Source organism: Chiloscyllium plagiosum, unplaced genomic scaffold (assembly GCF_037043375.1).
Source record: "Chiloscyllium plagiosum isolate Xiang-an unplaced genomic scaffold, Cpla_swu_hap1 HiC_scaffold_3, whole genome shotgun sequence".
In the NCBI taxonomy this organism is placed as follows: domain Eukaryota; kingdom Metazoa; phylum Chordata; class Chondrichthyes; order Orectolobiformes; family Hemiscylliidae; genus Chiloscyllium; species Chiloscyllium plagiosum.
In genome coordinates this window covers 60,247,908-60,267,326 of record NW_028270141.1, presented here as the reverse complement: position 1 = coordinate 60,267,326, position 19,419 = coordinate 60,247,908, and the positions used below count along the sequence as shown (strand labels likewise).

Here is a 19,419-nt window from a genome sequence, read left to right as displayed (position 1 = left end):
TTCCTCACATCTTGATGAACTCTCACCTTTGCTCCCAGAAATGAGCATTCGAAAGCATTCAAACAACTCCCATCTACAGTTTCAGCATTAACGCAAAAAATTAAATGATGAACCTCTAAAACTTTGGACTCCCTATCCTCTGCATCCACCAAGAGAATTTGGCCTTGCAATATTAACATTCTGTTCAGTGATCCTTTTAGTAAGTGGACAATAAATAATCTATTTCAATAGCCATAGTGAAAAAATATTTTTGAAGAAATGTAAGCTTTTTTCCAAAGCCGCACAACTTATTTTGAAATTCTTACTTTTCCATACTTCCATTATCACACACTTTTTACATTTTAATATATTCTGAATATCCAATTAATTAAAACATAAAACTGCTTCAAGGTAAAATTGCAATAAATTAATCCTTGACTTTTGTTTGCATCCATTGTACACACTGGACTTAGCTCAAAAGGTCATCTCTTCATTCAAAAGTTGATATATAAAATTGTAATAATTGGCTGCAATTTCCATTAGTTAATTGAGGTCATATAGAAATAAAAATTATTTCAAAAAATTCAAAGTGAAAATGAGTATAATATATTAAAGCTGATAATATGCAACTTTCATTTAAAAAAATGTAAAAATTAAATATCACAAACCCCTTTCAATGAACTGGTAGTCTTTTACATTTGAAATCATTATTTATCAATGTTATAAACCAAAACAAATTGGACTAAATAATACTACAAAGAGGAGAAACAATTATTCTGTCTGATATTTGAAACCTCAATGTAAAATTATTTTGACTTATATTTCCAGTGAAGAAATATTCAACATACTACTAACAACGCAAAGCTCCACAATAAAATATGAAGACAACTATAAGATCTTGCGTAAACCATCTCCTGCTACTCATCTTTGTAGATAGAAAATGTTGCAGAAATCAAAATGGCAGGTTTATGGATGAGATGAATGACAGAAAAACATGAGAGAAATTATAAAGGAGAGTGATTAAGGAGGAAGTCTTGAGGCATAGTGAGTAGCATTCCTGCCTCTGAACCAGAAGCAAGTCCCACAACCAAACAGATTGAGCATCAAATCTGCATATCGTTCCAACATATGCCAATAGCAGGAGAGTCTTTTCATCAGCCAAATAATGGAAATAAATCAGTCTTTACCATCATTACTCATAGCACCAAATTTCAAATGCATGTAAAAGTGCACATTGCCATGATTGTTAATGTTGATTTCTTCCAGAGAATCAGGAGATTCAGGGTAGATTTGCTGCCAACAATCCTATTCTACATGAAATATCAGGCACCTTTACATACTGATAGAGCTGATCTTGCCATGCCTAACTGTCTTATAGAACAGTCACAACAACCAATAGAATTACAGAATCCCTTACAATACAGAAAGAGGTCAATCAGCCCATTGCATCAATGCTCCAAAGAGCAAACTCCACATAGACAGTTACTCAAAGCTGAATTAAAACTGGGTCCCTGGTGCTGTCAGGTAGCAATGTTAAGCACTGTTGCACCGTGTCACTTAGTACTCCTAGGAAGTTGTTAGACTCAGTCAACTGGAACACTGATGTGGATCACATTCATCAGACAGAATGTGGGATGATTCCTGCTTCAGCTGGGATGAATTTGGGACTTGCCTGTTTTGGGCAGAGAAAAGAAGAAAGGAAATATGATTAAGTGAAAGAAAGTGGTTAAAATTCCACTGTCCCTCAACCAAATTTTTTTCTCTTTCCTCCTATCTGTTTCATCCAAAGGACTCTGACTTGTTTTCTAAAATTTGTGAAAAGGTGAATGCATGTGGAATGGATGGATGACCGGCGATAAGCACAGATTATCGGTCGAGTGTGGGGGCTGGACAGTCACAAAGCTTCAGAGAACCACACCTCTCCAATAAACCTCAATCTAAATGCAGCATACAGCTACTGATGGCTTCTATCCTAGCATCATGCAGTCAGAAGTAAAAGTGTAACAAAAATGATCATGACAAAAACAAAAATGTTAAAATAGAAACAGAAGACTATAGAAACAGACAGAAACTGAAAGAAAAAAGAAACACAAATAAAAACAGAAGCATGAAAACTGAGAAATAAGAACAATGATATTCTCTTTCTAATCATGTGCAGTTCCTTGCGAGAGCAATCAGATAAGTAAAATTAAAGTTAACTATTTCTAAAGCTCTAATGTAGTCAGATTATAAGCATCATAAGCCGCAAGAGCAAAGCTATAATAGCATATAAACATTAGCCAAACCCTACTCTTAACATCAGTTAAGAATTTGACACTAAATCTAGGTAAAGTTGAAAAGAATGGACCACAAGAATTAATTTGATTACTTTTCTTATTGTTATGCATTGACAGCATGCTAAGTATATTTTTAAAAACTGGTGACTTGACAACAGTGAAACTGAAAAGCCAGTACCAGCAAAGGACCTGAAGATCACATAATAGTTACCACAGCTACTACCTATCAAATGCTTTTTTCACTCCAGCAGTGAATTACCAATGAACAATGTGACCCCACTATTTGGAAAGGTAACAGTGTTAGCAAAGGAAAAAGTACCAGCTTTCACTGCTATAATGGAAATTGCAGCACCGAAGGTAGCCATTTGCCCAAGGCCAGCTGTATCAGTACCAGATCTTCAATAGGAGCTACCTATACTCATCCTTCCTTTTCCCTTAAATACATGCAAGTGAAATAGCGTGGGTTATCTTTGTCTTATCTGAAAAAATTCTGAGTTCACATCTGTACATACCCCGTAAAATTTCCAGATCTAAAGTGGATGCTACAAGGAGGCACTACAAGCTTACAGAATATTTCCCAGAATGTAGTTGCAGAGGACTGTGGGAAAGGAATGGTGCAGGGGATTAGTGAAGAACATTCCACCTGTCATGTGTAGTTGTAATGATGCATAGCATGAAGCATAAAAGAGGAAAATAGTTGTTTTGAAGACAAATATCAATAAACAAATACTTCATAATTTAAAGAATAACAGAATTCACTCTAAAAGCACTGTACAATTGGTTAAGATCGAAAATGTAAATATAAACCCAGATAACTCTTCCAGTACAGTGTATCTGTAGTAAGTGCTCAGTGCAGTAAGCTTTCAAAATTCACTTAATTGAGAGTCAAGCTGGATGTCGCAGCTGCACTTTCCAGCTCTAAGTTCTCAACCATTTTTCCTCTTTTGTAAGTGCTCATTTTCCTGGTCATCTTTGTGGCTGTGTTACTAGCAATTACTTCAGTATTTTGAAACATTGACATGTCAATAAGTTGCAAATGCAACATGAAGCGATAAAATACTACTTTCCGGGAATCTTGCAAAATACATCCATTTCACCATTAATGGGAAAATCTCTTGTAGGCCTTTCTAAGCATTTTGTTCACTGGAGATGTTCCACTTTCACACACCAAACTATCACCCAACAAAATCATAACAGCCTCTTACTTAGTTGCGCTTATTGAATAAGATCTTTGATCTGTTGATGTTGATTATTTTTCCCCAAACGTCCAGTGACTTTCCTTCAGTTAGGTTAGTTTGTCTGCAGAAGGAGTTGAGCGGGTAAGCCAAAGACACAAACTCATCATCAGGTTCTGTCATCTTCCTACAATATGCTGAAATAGAATTTTTGGTGGGTTTGCCTCCAGCAGGAAATTTTCCCTGATGCAATAATGTACAGGTCATCCCTCATAATATCAGAAATTAGGCTTGGGTAACATGGTATTGAAGGATCCAACAGATGTTATCATACCACACAAATGCATACAACCATTACATTCACAGGCACCTTGGTGTCTGGGCTAAAGTTTAGCTATGAAGTTATACAAATCATGCTTCCATTAGCATGTCATGTTTCAAATGAGCTGAGTTAAGGTAGAATGTAAGATCTTGATTCCATCATGTCACATACTATTATACAGTGATGAGCATTCTCTTAACATACACGGATCATAAAACACACAAACTCATGGCTTCTGACGACATTTATGCAACATTGTAGGATCAGCGGCAAAAAAATTATGAATATAGCAACTGGAGTAGACTATTCAGCCCCAAAAGCCTACTTCAATGAGATCAAGGCTGATCAATGGCCTAATTCCACACACTTACCTTTGGTCCATATCTTCTAATATCTTTGCTTAAAAAACGTTTATTGATCTCAAATTTAAAATTAACAACTGGTCCTGCTGTTTGTACATAAGTGTTCCAAACATCTATTATCTCTTCTTTTTTAACATCACTCCTGAATGGTTTAGCTCTAATTCTCAGATTATGCCTCCTATTCCCAATCAGTGGAAAGAGTTTATTTCCTGTTAATATAGAACCATAGAAATGATACAGCACAGAAGAGGGCCACGTGCCCCATTTTATCCATGGCAATCCAAATACACCCAGATGCCCTTTCTAATCCCATCTTCCTGCATGTGGCCCAGAGCCCTGCAACTTACAGCACTTAAGGAGCAAATCCCAGTACTTTATAAAATAATTTACGGTCTCTGCCTCCAACACCAACTCAGGCAGGAAATTCCAGACACCCATCACAAATGGGCGCACAAAGAAGTTTTCCCTAATGTCCCCTCTTGTTCTTCTGCCACTTAGTTTAAGTCTATGACCTCTGCTTTTTTACTTCTCTACTAGGGGAAACAGGTTCTTCTGTCTACTCTATCTTCACTCCTCACAATTTTGAGTACCTCAATCATGTCACCCCTCAGCTTTCTGTTCCAAGGAAAACAACTCCAACTTTTCCAATCTCTCCTTGTAACCACAATTCTCTAGCCCTAGTAACACAAATAATTCTGGTCTGTACTCTCTCCATAAGCAATAATTTTCTCCTTATAATGTAGTGCCCAGAACTGCACACAATACTCCACTGGCCTCACCAATGACTTCTATAGTTTTATCATTAGATCCTTACTTTCGTATTCCATACCTCTGCCAATGAAGGTCCCATTCCATATGCTTTATTTTGACAACTTTATCTCCCTGTACTGCTACCTTTGTGCATTTGCATGCCAAGATTTCTCACTTCATCACCTCTCTCAGGATATTCCCATTTATTGTATATTCCCTTTTACTGTTTGACCTCCTTAAATGCATTACATCACACTTACCAGTGTTAAACTTCAACTTTCCTGTCCGCTCCACCAACCTTATCATTTTGGAGCTTACAGCTATCCGCTACACTGTCCACTACACTGCTAATTTCAGTATTGTCTGCAAATTTAGTAATTGTGCCCATGTTCAAGTCCAAATAGTTAATGTACAAAACAACAGCACCGGTCCCAACACAGAGGCCTGTAGATCACTACTTGAAATAATTTTCCATTTACAAGGGCAGCCATCGATCATTACCCCTTCCTTCCTGTTACTAAGTCAACCTTTTGTCCAATTTGAGACATTACCCTGTATCCCACAGGCTTTTACTTTTTTTGACCAGTCTGCCATGTGGAACCTGGTCAAATGCCTCACTAAAATCCATGCAGACAATATTCACTGCACCACCCTCATCAATCGTCCTCATCACTTTATCAAATATTTCAATCAAATTTGTAAAGTACGACCTCGCCTTAAGAAAGCTGTGCTAATTGTCCCCTGACTAGTCCATGTCTAAGTGACAGTGTATCTGATCTCTCACGACTGAGTCTAACAATTTGCCCACCACCGAATTAAGACTAACTGGCCCAGAATTGTTTGGCGTTTCCTTTGTATCCTTTATAAACAACAGAAACATATTTGCATTCCTCCACTTCACAGGCACCCTACCTGTGTCTAGTGAAGATTGGAAAATAATCCTCACAGCAGCTGTTATTTCCTTCCTGACCTCCTTCAGCATCTTTAGGAAAACTCATTCCGCCCTGGTGACCTATCACTTTCAAGAATTCGAATTTCACAAAAACCTTCTCTCTATGATTATTTTGTCCAATATTTCAGACTGCTCCTTTTGGATTCCACATCATCGCTTTCCTTTGTGAATATCCTCTGCATCTTCACAGACTTTCCCTTCTTCAGCTCTGATAGGTCCCTTTTTTTTCCTTAACTTGAATTTTCCTTCATCTTGCTTGCTAATATTTTCTCATTGTCCTCTCTTTGATTTCATTATTTCTTTGTTAAAATGATCCCTGTACTTTCTATACTCCTCTGAGTTATCTGCAGTGTTTTTTTTTATGATTACCATAAGCTTTCTTTTTCTGTTTAATTTTTCCCTGTATTTTTTAAGATAACCATGGAAGTCTAGATTTGGCAGTACCATTCTTAAATTTTGGAGGGTGCACGTCTACTCTGTGCCCTAAGAATCACACTTTTTACGGCTTCCTACAGACTATCCCTTCGCTGTCCTATCCAGGTTCACCTCAGCCAAATCATTTCTCAGTTTTGCAAAGTTTGCCTTTCCACAAGCAAAAAAAAACTTTTACACCTAATTTATCGCTGTCCTTTTCCATAATATTAGCAAATCTAACCAAATTGTAGTCACTATCCCAAATATGGTTGCCCACGGTCTCTTCACCCACTTGCCCATCTTCATTTCCCAAAACTAAATCCAGATTTGTATTTCCTCACATTGGGTTGTCACAGATTGTTTAAAAAAAAATTCATGGATACAGTGCATGAATTTTTCAGTCTTAAATCACCTGAGAATGTTTGAAACCCAGTCGATATTGGGATAGTTAAAGTCATCTGCTTTTATTGTCCTCTTATTCCAACAGACATTTGTCTACATATATATTCTTCTACCTCCTTCTCGGTATTTGGGGTTTGTAGTATGCTCCACATAGTGTGACTGCCCCTTTTGTTTTATTCCTAAACTCAATCCATAAATCCTCATTTGTTAACCAGTTTTGTATATCATTCCTCTCAAAACTGTAATTGATTTTTTAAGCAATACAGTTATACCTCCCTCCGTTTTTGTCACCCACTTTTGAAGCTATTGATATTGTACCTTAACTTACTAATTTCTAGAAAAGGCCTAATTTGTATAAAGTGTCTTCATAACTTAACCTCTGACGTCTAGGTATCATTCTTGTAAACCTACATGGTTCTTCCAAGGATAATATATTCTTTCTAAAGTGTGTTTATCTAAATCTGCTCACAGCACTCCAGCTAGGGTCTAACTAGGGTTCTGTATAATTGCAGTATAACATCTGCATCTTTGTACTCCAGTCCTCCACATAAAAAGGCCAGCATTCCATTAGTTTTCTTGATTATTTTCTACAGCTGTTCATAGCATTTTTAATGATCTTTGCACCTAAACCTCAAAGTCTCTTTGGACATCTGCTGTATTTAACTTCATACTATCTGCAAAGTAGCTAGATCTAGTCTTTTTGATCCAAAATGGATCATCTACACTTACTCATATTGAACTCAATCTGCCACAGTTTTGCTAATTCACTTAGTCAATCAATACTCTTTATCATTTTAGCTGTCATCTATTATACCATCTAACTTTGTGTTATCAGTAAATTTGGCTTTATGACTTTATATGCCATTATTGAAGTCATTCATCAATAGCATGTATAACTGAGGCCCAAACACAGATCCTGTGGGACACCTTTGATCACATCCTATCAATTTGAGTGGCAACTCATTACATCTACTTTCTGGCACTTGACACTTAACCAATTTCCCAGACAGGTCAGTAATTTGCCCAATATTTCATGGCCTTAAAACAGTCTCTTACATGGGACTATATCAAATGCCTTCTGCAATTTTACATAAACAACATTCATAGACAATGCCCTGTCCACTACCTTAGTCACACTTCAAAAAATTAATTGTTCAGCATGACCTACCTGTCATGAATTCATGCTGACCCACCCTGATTAACTGAAAATTTTAAAGAGTTTCAGTTACCCCATCCTTGGATTCTGAAAGGCTATGAGCCCTGACAACATTCCAGCAATAGTAATGATGACTTGTGCTCCAGAACTTGTCAATCCCCCAGCCAAGCTGTTCCAGTACTATGTCAACAATGTGTAAAATTGCCCAAGTATGTCCTGCTCACAAAAAACCATCCCATCAATCCATTCTTAATCATCAGTGAAGTGATGGATGCTATCATCAGTGAGATCAAGTCACACCTGTTAGGCAGTAGCTTGCTGACTGAGGGTGAGTCATCTCACCCCAGTAAATATCTGTAAAAGTTCCTCAGGGTGTCTTAGGCCTAACCATATGTGGCTTTCCATATGATGTGCAAACAAGATGGGAAAATATGTTTTGGACAGTTTGAGCAGTTAAATCAGAGAACAACAAAAACAAAATCTGGTTTGAGTGGATTTGCATAAATCTTGAGAATAGTTGTTGTGTTAACTTGTAAAAAAACTCATGTATCTGCATTACTGCAAGAATAAGGACTTCATTCATGGTAATGAATAATGGGTCATTTGGACAAGTTTTGGAGAAGAACAAACTGCAAAGAGGTTTTTGTACAAAAACAGCATCCTACAGCTTGCCTTCTTAATTATACTACTATCATTTTACATGATTTGGAGATGCCGGTGTTGCACTGGGGTGTACAAAGTTAAAAATCACAACACCTGGTTATAGTCCAACAGGTTTAACTGGAAGCACACTAGCTTTCGCAGCTTCGCTCCTTCATCAGGTGATAGTGATGAAGGAGCGGCGCTCCGAAAGTAGTGTGCTTCCAGTTAAACCTGTTGGACTATAACTTGGTGTTGTGTGATTTTTAACATCATTCTACATGTCCGATATATATTGAAAGACTGGATTTTCCCAAATCAAATAAGGGTATTTAAGAGGAAAAAATGCCTTTAGAAGTCGGACAGTATTCGTTGTGCTCTTCAACGCCTCAGTGAAACTGACATTAGGATAGCACAGTAATGAATGTTGCGGGAGGGATGCTACACTTCCATCCCCACCCCGACAGCAGCAATCTCTCCAATTCTGCGACACTGTGTACGTTGCGCAATTGCGCACAAGGAGGTTGGACTGGAACGTCCCGCAGATAGAACGAGCGCAAGTTCCGGGTGATATTCTAAAATCCGCAACTCGGCTGTTGCATGAAGTGAGGCTGAAGGTTCGGCACGTCTCGCCTCCAATTATGACGATGGTACTCTGAATATATTCTCGCAGTTCAGCCTTTCTCCACGTAGGACCGATCAAAAGACAAGCCTAGTCGCTCTCGTTTTTTTTTAAAAAAAGAAAATTATTCGTAATTCAATTAAGTTTAATCGAGTACCTGAAACTTTAATTGCATCGTCTTTCCTGTCACAGACTTGCTCTTTCGATAACATTTGAACTCGCGAAGTCATTATAAGCCCCGTTCTGCCGTGCAGGAAATGCCGCCAAATGCTCGCCAGCAAGAAAATCACGTGAGACAGTTCGAACAGCCGTGTTCAGAATGAAGCTGGGTGATCTTTACATGACATGCTTTGCCCTTTCTGTCCTGCAGGTGAATAGGATGCATTTTATGTATTCCTTTTTTTTCCAAAAAATATATTCTGTATTAACAAAATCAGTTTTAGGAAAATATACCATGTGAAACTTTTTAAATGTTAGATCATATAGTGCAGCTCCCCTCCATTCTGTTTGTCAATCCTAACTCCTAATTTCGACATTTTTCCGGTTAGTTGCCACTCCTCCCATTCCACACTCAAACCCAGCTCACTCAAAATAGAATGGAAGCTTGCCAAGCTCTGTAGAAATGTTTCACGAATGTGCTACAGATCATAAAAGGTATTATCACGCATATCACATTTAAGTGAACCTGCTTAATGGTACAAGATCATAAAAGGTCCCATATTTGGATGGTGTGTTTGGACAGAGGTCCCATCAATCCATGTATTAAACCTGTTCCAGCTATTACTAGACGTTGATCGTGTTTTCTTGTATTATCCTGTAATTTTGCTGAATTTTCCCAGATTGCTGTTCTCTGCAAAATGATCATGCTCCCAGACTACATGACTCCTCTTCAACATTGAAGAGAAAGTGAGGACTGCAGATGCTGGAGATCAGAGCTGAAGGGCTTATGCCCGAAACGTCGATTCTCCTGTTCCTTGGATGCTGCCTGACCTGCTGCGCTTTTCCAGCAACACATTTTCAGCTCCTCTTCAACATTACCAACCCATACAGTTTCCATTATTGCCACTCTATTCCAACTTGTCACCGTAGTTCTTACAACCTACCTATTCAACTAATGAGAATTTTTTTCCATCATTTTATATGTTTTACTTTAAAACATTAACATAAAAACCAAGAAAACCCTAAAAGTTACAATGCTTATGCGAGTGTCTGTAACACCAAAAGATTGCAGTGAAATTCTTATATTAAAAAATACAGTTTAGCTTGTTTACTTGCCGTTCCAAAGGATATCTGATGGAACTACTGCATCTACTAATATCTATTAGCAAGTTTTGAGAAGGTTTGTAGCTCAGATTGAGGTTCTGGATGTCGGTTTGCTCACTGAGTTGGAAGGTTTGTTTTCAGATGTTTTGTCAACCACAATCCCATGGAAAAATGACATCAAATTTTAAACATTCTTCTTACAATTTATTGTCAAGAATGTCTAAATAATTGGGATAAAAGAGTTCCTTTGGTATTGTCAAGGTTGCCTGACATGAGTCCACAGGATTCCGTTTCATGACATAATAGGAATACTTAAATTGATTAAAGTAAAATTTAGAAATCAAAGCTCAGAGACTACACTTCTGTCCTCTGTGTCAGGTTTCTAAGAATAGCCTAACCTAAACTTGTGATTTGGAGATGCCTGTGTTGGACTGGGGTGTACAAAATTAAAAATCACACAACACCAGGTTATAATCCAACAGGTTTAATTGGAAGTACTAGCTTTCGGAGCGCTGCTCCTTCATCAGGTGGTTGTGAAAGACACAATTGTAAGACATGGAATTATAGAAAAAGTTTACAGTGTGATGTAACTGAAATTATACATTGAAAAATACCTTGATTGTTTGTTGAGTCTTTCATCTGTTAGAATGACCACGATAGTTTCACTTCTTTCATATGTAAATCACAAAACATTTTTTAAAATGTTACATTCTCAGGTTAACTGTAACAATTGGTGTTAGCCCTGTGGGACTTAGATAAATTAATGTTATTTCTGCAATTATAAGTTTTGATAGAGAGTAAATGAACTCACATCAGTGTGTAATTGTTTCAGCTAAGAGCTGAGTCAACAAGAATGGAAACTATGTGGAGGAAATATATAATCAGTTAAAATGGTATGCCAGCATGAAACGTGATTGCAAAACAATGGTAGAAATACAGGCACTAGATAAAATGCTGTGAAGAGAGGCCTGTATAAACAGTAGGTTTCCCACTTGTACAGAGACACAGGAACAAACCCCAATTAAAAGGGCTTAGTGATAAGATGCTGTGAGGGGCAGCGCAGATGGAGGGAGTAGATAATGGTAAGCAAAGGATGGGATGAGGCCAAACGGCCTTGTGAGGTCAGAGTAAGTATTTTGTCACAGACAAGACCGGATAAACAGGAATAATGGGGCCAGTCTTAGGGAACTGGAGGATGTAGATAGGGGAAGAGCAATGTAAAACAAAAGAAGCCAAATTATATAAATATCGAGCGTTTGTCGAATTCGGTGTGTGTTTTGTCCCTGCCTTGTGACATCACACCCACTTGCAAGTGTAGAATAAATGACACTACTGATTCGGACTGAAATTATTGATTTGAGTGAGCTTTGTTTCTCACAATTGGGGGCTCGTCCGGGATTTTCTTCCATCGCCGGAGGCAGTGGCTGGCCTTTGGACACTGGGAAGACGCGTCCCGTTCCCCATTGAGGAGCAGTCTCGTGTCCTGGTTTGGTCCGCTCCCTTGGGCATCTGGTACGGATCCCACAAGAGAGACATCTGAATCAGACAGTGAGAGGAGGTTGATAGACAATACGGCAAAAAGGTGCCAGGCAACTCTGTGCACAGGCCAAGGTAAGAAAATTGACTTTTAAGTATTGTCTTGGTGGCTGGGATTTAGTTTTAGTAGTTAATAAGGGACTAACGAAGGAACTCAATATGGATTGTGCTGTGGGTAAGGAAAATGCCTCCGGGAAAACAAAAGAAGAAAAAGGCAATGGGAATGGAGGCGGGGTCCCTTACAACATTCCTCCGGAATGTCCTTTGGGCAGGATGTTGTGGAATTGGCGAAATAATACTTGTACAAGGGAGAAAGATGATTAAATATTGTTGCTTTGTATGGACTAAGGAATCCATTCTTCGTCCCACTGTCTTCTGGCCAAAGTACATGACGGACGAAGATTGGTATTGTAAATATCTAAATTTATATGTCAATGTGTGAGGGAGAGAGAATGAAAAGAGCTGTACAGCTGGTAGAAAGTTTAACCCTTTGTGATTTGGTTTGAGTGAACATTTGTTTGTTGGTGATTGAATGTTTGTGTTTTATTCCCTGGAGCTTGAGTTCCAGGACTGTTTTGAATCTGATTTTTATTATGGAAACTTAACATGATTTATTTTAAGGTTAGGGATTCTATCGAGATTATGAAGAAAAAAAGAATGATAACTCCTGTTCTTTTTACAGGTCATGACTGCCTTACTATCAGTTTCTAACTAATCTCTTTTATCTTTACATAAAAGCGATTTATGGAGGACAGTTGAAGTTTCAGCTCAACATTAGATTGTAGTAAAAACAAAATTCTATGGTTAATATCTGTGACCTTGGATTCAGCCATTGTTCATGCATTAGAAGTTTTTTTTAAAAACCTTGAATAGACAAATTCTTTTAAGGCAGCTCTGATTATTTCACGACCTATGGTATTGTAATTGAGCAATGATTGGTCAGGACTACTTAAGAAAACTAATTTTGGATTTAAATTAAAGGACTAAAACTGGGTAATTACAGTGAATTTCAAAATTGGGAACTGTATGCATTTTACATTTTAAATATTAAATACTGAAGAAATGAACATAAATATAAAAATATATTTACAAGTTTGGAACAGGCTTTAAATTTAGTCAAGCATGAATTGATGAATTGGTGTTTGAAGTTATGGGGAGCTAGAAATATTGCAATATTTCTTTAAGAAAGAAAAAGGGGAAAGAACGTAATGACTTATCCCCTTCGGGAGGTACCCATAGAGGACAAAGAGATTGGGTTTGTGAGTGTCCACTCCTCACCAGTGGGGAGGTCATAACATTTAAAAGGGAAATGAAGGTCCTGGTTGAGGATCCGGTGGGGTTGTCTGAACAAATTGATCAATTTCTGGGACCCAGTCTGTATACCTAGGCTGAGTTAATGTCTATTTTGAATATACTATTTACTGGGGAAAAAAAAGGGGACTTATACAAGGAGCAGCCATTAAAATATGGGACAGGGAACACCCGATTGGAGATGGGGATGCTGGACAGGGAGAGGTGAAGTTTCCCCTCAAAGACCCCCAGTGGGAAAACCAAAAGAAGAAATGAGGGAATTGAAAGACCTGATTCTAAAAGGAATAAGAGAGGCAGTTCCGAAGTCACAGAATTTGACTAAAGCCTTTGAAGTTAGACAGGAGAAAGATGAGACTCCCTCAGCTTTCTTGCAAAGATTAAGGGACTCAATGCGGAAATATTCTGGAATGAACCCTGAGGACCCAGTGGCATAGGGTCTTTTGAAAGTACATTTTGTGACAAAAGCATGGCCAGACATACAGAGAAAGATACAGAAGATAGAAGGATGGAGTGAAAAACCATTAGCTGAATTGTTGAGAGAGGCACAGAAAGTGTTTGTAAAGAGGGAGGATGAGAGACAAAAAACAGAAGGTTTAAATGATGGTAGCTACGGTTGATGAGGTAGTTAAGAAAAGAATGGAACCAATAGTGAGCAACCGGAGTGGCGGGTGGCAGCATGTAGGACAGAGAGGAAAGGGAAGAGGGAGAGGACAAGGGGGAGCATTTGATAGAGGGTTTGGGCGACAGGGGCAGAGATGGAAGTCTCCACAGGCAGGATGATATTATTGCAGAAAGATAGGGCATTTTAAGCGGGAGTGTCCTGATCTCCAAAGGGAAGAAAGGGCAATTCCGCTTATGAATTTTGATGAAGAATAGGGGTGTCAGGGGTTCCTGCCCTCAGGGGCCCACCAGGAACCCTTGATAAACTTGAAGGTGGGACCCTGTAGGGAAGAGGTAGTCTTCCTCGTAGATACGGGGGCAGCACCGTCATCGCTGAATTTTAAACCAAAGAAGGTAGAAATGTCGACACGGTCAATTACTGTTTCGGGGGTAAAAGGGGAAGGATTTACTGTTCCAGTATTTGAACCTATGATGATAGAAGGTCCTAAGGATAGAGTCACAGGGGAACTGCTGTATATCCCTGATATAGGAAGTAACTTACTAGGGAGAGACTTAATTATCCTCTTAGGACTGGAGATTGGAATTCAGGAAAAAGAATTAGTTATACAACTGGCAATGTTGACAGAGGATGTGGAGAGAGAGATAGACCCTATTGTATGGGCTAGAGAAGGGAATCGTGGAAAACTACAGATCCCTCCCCTTTTAATAAATTTAAAACGGAAAGGGGACGTTGTCTGTGAACGACAATATCCTATTTCCATAGAAGGTAAACGAGGACTGCAGCCAGTAATTGAGGGACTGATTAGAGAAGGACTGTTGGAGCCATGTATGTCTCCTTATAATACCCCAATTCTACCAGTGTGGAAATCTGATGGAACTTATCGATTAGTGCAGGATTTGAGAACATTAAATCGAATAGTACAGATCAGGCATCAGGCCAAACCCCTATACGTTATCAAGGAAGATCCCTCATGATTACAGATGGTTTAGTGTGATAGATTTAAAGGATGCCTTTTAGGCTTGTCCCTTGGTGGAGGAAAGATTTGGGACTATCCCCCTATGAAATCTTATTTGGATTACCTTATCTGGGAACGAATGGAGAATTGCCAATTTCCGAAACTAAAGATTTGTTTTTAAAGAAGTATATACTGGGCTTGTCCTCCTCTTTATCTTTCCTCAGAAAACAGGGTCTGTTGGCACAGACTCCGCCCCTTGAATTCACCGTTCATCCCATCCAGCCGGGAGATTGGGTCTTAGTAAAATCATGGACAGAGACTAAATTACAGCCGAACTGGGAAGGGCCGTATCAGGCTCTTTTGACTACTGAAACGGCAATAAGGACAGTGGAGAAAGGCTGGACTCATTACACTCGGATCAAAGGGCCAGTGGACCCTCCAGTTGAGGAAGAAGTCTGGATGGCCGAATCAACGCAAGACCCGCTGAAACTCAGACTAAAGAGACTTTGAGTAACTGATTATACAGTGGCGACGCGAGCGCGGGATTATTTCTGTAAGATTGTATATTAAGTCTTTTTGTGCTTCAGCATGATGTTTAGAATACTGGGAATGCTTAGAGTTATGATGCTAACCCTCTTAGTATTGGGATTTTGTCAAATATCATTTTCATATGTATTATTAACGGTTCCTGAGTCTGATAATCCACAAGTAATAGACATTGATGCATGCAGCTTAGTAAATTGTGGGGATGTAGCTAATCAAAGACAGTACCGCAGTTCAGAGATATATCTTAAGTCCTATGGGGATGGCCTTGGGATGGTACTTGGTAAATTGGTCTCGTCGCAGTATACCGGACCCCCTTCCAACCAGCTCGCGATTGTCCCGATTAAAAAGTGTAACCCAATATACCTAACAATAAGGAAAACCACATGGCATGAAGCAATTCTGTGGGGGGGGGGGACACTTATGAGATACAATTAAGTGAAACATTTGGGATTGAAATGAAAGCAAATAGGAAGGATTTCGTGGGCTGTTGTTTTCGAATTAGTGTAGGACAGGGAAAACGGGTAGAATTACTGGGTAATAAGATACAACCTTTCATCCCTCCCACTGATCCTAAAGTAGTAAAAATTATAGAGGTAAAGGATGTGAAACAGACCATCGAAATAGAAACTGGGTACGGGGATGCAAATGCCTGGGTTGAATGGGTAAAGTATACTGTAAAAAGTCTGAACAAAAGCAATTGCTACGCATGTGCCTCCAGTAGACCAGTGGCCCAGGTGGTTCCCTTTCCGCTCGGGTGGAAGCGAGACAGGAAGGGCATGAAATGTATGATAGCCCTGTACCAGGATGAGACTGCATGGAATGATAGGAATTGTACCTCCCTATCTCTGATGTTCCCTCCCTTGGAGAAGAAAGATGCAAAAGTCCCCCCCCCCCACATTTTCCGTTGCAGTTGGAAATCACACGTCGTGTGTGCGCAGGCGAGGTACAAATCGGTCGAGAGATTTGGGGGAGCTGAAATTATGTACAGAGATTAGGAATGTTACCAAAACGGAGAAGGGAGGGAACTACTCAGCATTAAAGGTTCCCCGAGCGGATCTGTGGTGGTACTGTGGAGGCAAAATATTGAGACCCACCCTACCTCCGGATTGGAGAGGGATATTTGCAATTGTACAATTGGCAATTCCATTTACCCTGGCATTTGAGAAGGAAAAGATAGTAGGGAAAAAGGGAAGGGGTAAGAGATTACTGTTAGATACTTCTTTTGATGACAGGATTTATCGCGACTCGGTAGGAGTCCCTAGGGGAGTGCCTGATGAATTCAAGGCTCGTAACCAGATTGCAGCAGGCTTTGAGTCAGCTCTCTTTTGGTGCGTAACAATTAATAAAAATGTAGATTGGATAAATTACATTTTCTATAATCAACAGCGATTTATAAATTATACAAGAGATGCGGTTAAAGGAATATCAGAACAGCTTGATGCAACAAATAGAATGGCATGGGAAAACAGAATAGCCCTTGATATGATTTTAGCAGAAAAAGGATGTGTGTGTGTGTGATGTTAGGAGGAAGCTGTTGTACCTTTATTCCTAATAACACTGCACCTGATGGTTCAATTACTCGGGCCTTAAGGGGATTGACTACCTTAGCAGAGGAACTGGCTGAGAATTCAAGAGTAGACACATCTCTCACGGGATGGCTTGAATCCTGGTTTGGAAAATGGAAGGGGGTGGTGGTTTCTATCCTTACTTCCCTGATAGTAGTAGTCGGGGTATTGGTGGCCATTGGCTGTTGTATCATACCCTGTATACGAGGGCTCACCCAAAGACTGATTGAAACAGCCTTGATGAAACAGATGCCCCTAAGAGGGAATCAGACAGAGGAACTTTATCAACTAAATAATGAGGAGATGAGTGTAACCAAGATGGATGAAATCTCTGGAATGATGCTTGCGAATTTCGGGAACGATGTAAACAAAAATGCAGAAGCTAACAAATGGTAATTAAAAAGAAAAAGGGGAAATTGTGGGATATAGATAAATTAATGTTATTTCTGCAATTATAAGTTTTGATAGAGAGTAAATGAACTCACATCAGTGTGTAATTGTTTCAGCTAAGAGCTGAGTCAACAAGAATGGAAACTGTGGAGGAAATATATAATCAGTTAAAATGGTTTGCCAGCATGAAACGTGATTGCAAAACAATGGTAGAAATACAGGCACTAGATAAAATGCTGTGAAGAGAGGCCTGTATAAACAGTAGGTTTCCCACTTGTACAGAGACACAGGAACAAACCCCAATTAAAAGGGCTTAGTGATAAGATGCTGTGAGGGGCAGCGCAGATGGAGGGAGTAGATAATGGTAAGCAAAGGATGGGATGAGGTCAAACGGCCTTGTGAGGTCAGAGTAAGCATTTTGTCACAGACAAGACCAGATAAACAGGAATAATGGGGCCAGTCTTAGGGAACTGGAGGATGTAGATAGGGGAAGAGCAATGTAAAACAAAAGAAGCCAAATTATATAAATATCGAGCGTTTGTCGAATTCGGTGTGTGTTTTGTCCCTGCCTTGTGACATCACACCCACTTGCAAGTGTAGAATAAATGACACTACTGATTCAGATTTTTGTCTCGGACTGAAATTATTGATGTGAGTGAGCTTTGTTTCTCACAGCCCCGTGTTCCCTGTCTGTGCCATAATGTTTAGACTGATTCTAATCTAAAAGGTGAGTTAACAGATCTTACATGGATTCATGCAGTTTTTGAGCAAAGTACAATGTAACTCTTCAAGTACAAATTCACCCCACAAACGTATATGTACATGTGTTGATGTGGGTTTTTGTGTGTGTGTGTGTCTGTCTGGCTGTGAGTGTGAGAGAGAGTGTATATGTGTGAGTGTAGAGTGTCTATGTCTGTGAGAGGATGTATGTGGGAGTGTGTGTGTATAGGAATGCCTCCGTGTGCGTGTATGTGTAGTCCAACGGTGGTCACCTGTAGTGTGACATGAACCCAAGGTCCCGGTTGAGGCCCTCCCTATGGGTACCGAACTTAGCTATCAGCCTCTGCTCAGCCACTTTTCACTGCTGCCTGGCCCGAAGTCCGCCTTGGAGGATGGTCACCCGACGGTCCAAGGTTAAATGTCCTGGACCACTGAAGTGTTCCCCAATTGGAAGGGAACACTCATGTCTGTTGATTGTTGTGCCGTGCCCATTCATCCGATGCCGTAGCCTTTGCTCAGTTTCCCCAATGTACCATGCCTCCGGGCATCCTTGCCTGTAACGTATAAGAGACAATGTTGACTGAGTCACACGAGTACCTGCCACGTACATGGTGGGAGGTGTCCCCACGTGTAATGGTGGTATCCATGTCCACACTCTGACACGTCTTGCAGCGCCTACCGTGACAGGGTTGTATGGAGTTGTCCTGAAAACCGGGCAGCTTGCTATGAACAATGATCTGTTTGAGGTTTGGCGGTTGTTTAAAGGCGAGCAGTGGAGGTGTGGGGAAGGTCTTGCGAGGTGCTCATCCTCATTGATAACGTGTTGCAGGTCACGAAGAACATGGCGTAGTTTTTCAGCTCCTGGGAAGTACTGAACAACGAAGGATTCCCTGTTGGTTGCAGCACGTATCTGTCTCCCGAGGAGGTCGTTACGGTTCCTTGCTGTTGCACGTCAGAACTGGCGGCCGATGAGTTGAGCATCGTACCACGTTCTTATGAGTACTTCCAGGGGGTACAACCCCCCACCCCAGACAGACACACACATACACACACACAAACCCACATGCACACATATACATATACGTTTGTGGGGTGAATTTGTACTTGAAGAGTTGCATTGTACTTTGCTCAAAAACTGCATGAATCCATGTAAGACTCTGTTAACTCACTTTTTAGATTAGAATCAGTCTAAATGTTATGGCATAGACAGAGAACACAGGGGGCTAACGCCTTCAACATATTGTCTGGCTGACTCCAATTGTCATAGTTAACCTGAGAATGTAACTTTTTAAAAAAAAAGTTTTGTGATTTACATATGAAAGAAGTGAAACTAACATGGTCATTCTAACAGATTAGATTAGATTAGATTACTTACAGTGTGGAAACAGGCCCTTTGGCCCAACAAGTCCACACCGACCCTCCAAAGAGCAACCCACCCAAATCCATTCCTCTACATTTACCC

General features: G+C 39.8%; 1 protein-coding gene and 1 long non-coding RNA gene across 3 annotated transcripts in view; one reads left to right on the top strand and one right to left on the bottom strand.

Moving 5' to 3' along the window:
• msraa (methionine sulfoxide reductase Aa) overlaps window positions 1–9,343 on the bottom strand; it is a 524,419-nt gene extending 515,076 nt beyond the window's left edge. For both annotated transcript variants that reach the window (XM_043682286.2, XM_043682325.2), the window contains exon 1: window positions 9,207–9,343. In XM_043682286.2, the coding sequence (XP_043538221.2) occupies window positions 9,207–9,279 (73 nt within the window). In that variant the 5' untranslated portion in view covers window positions 9,280–9,343. The remainder of the gene's footprint in view (window positions 1–9,206) is intronic.
• Window positions 9,281–17,861, top strand: LOC148150591 (uncharacterized). Its single transcript, XR_015753221.1, has 2 exons — window positions 9,281–9,419; window positions 9,889–17,861. It is a non-coding gene; the product is annotated as an uncharacterized LOC148150591 (long non-coding RNA).
• The last annotated feature ends 1,558 nt before the right edge of the window (window positions 17,862–19,419 follow it).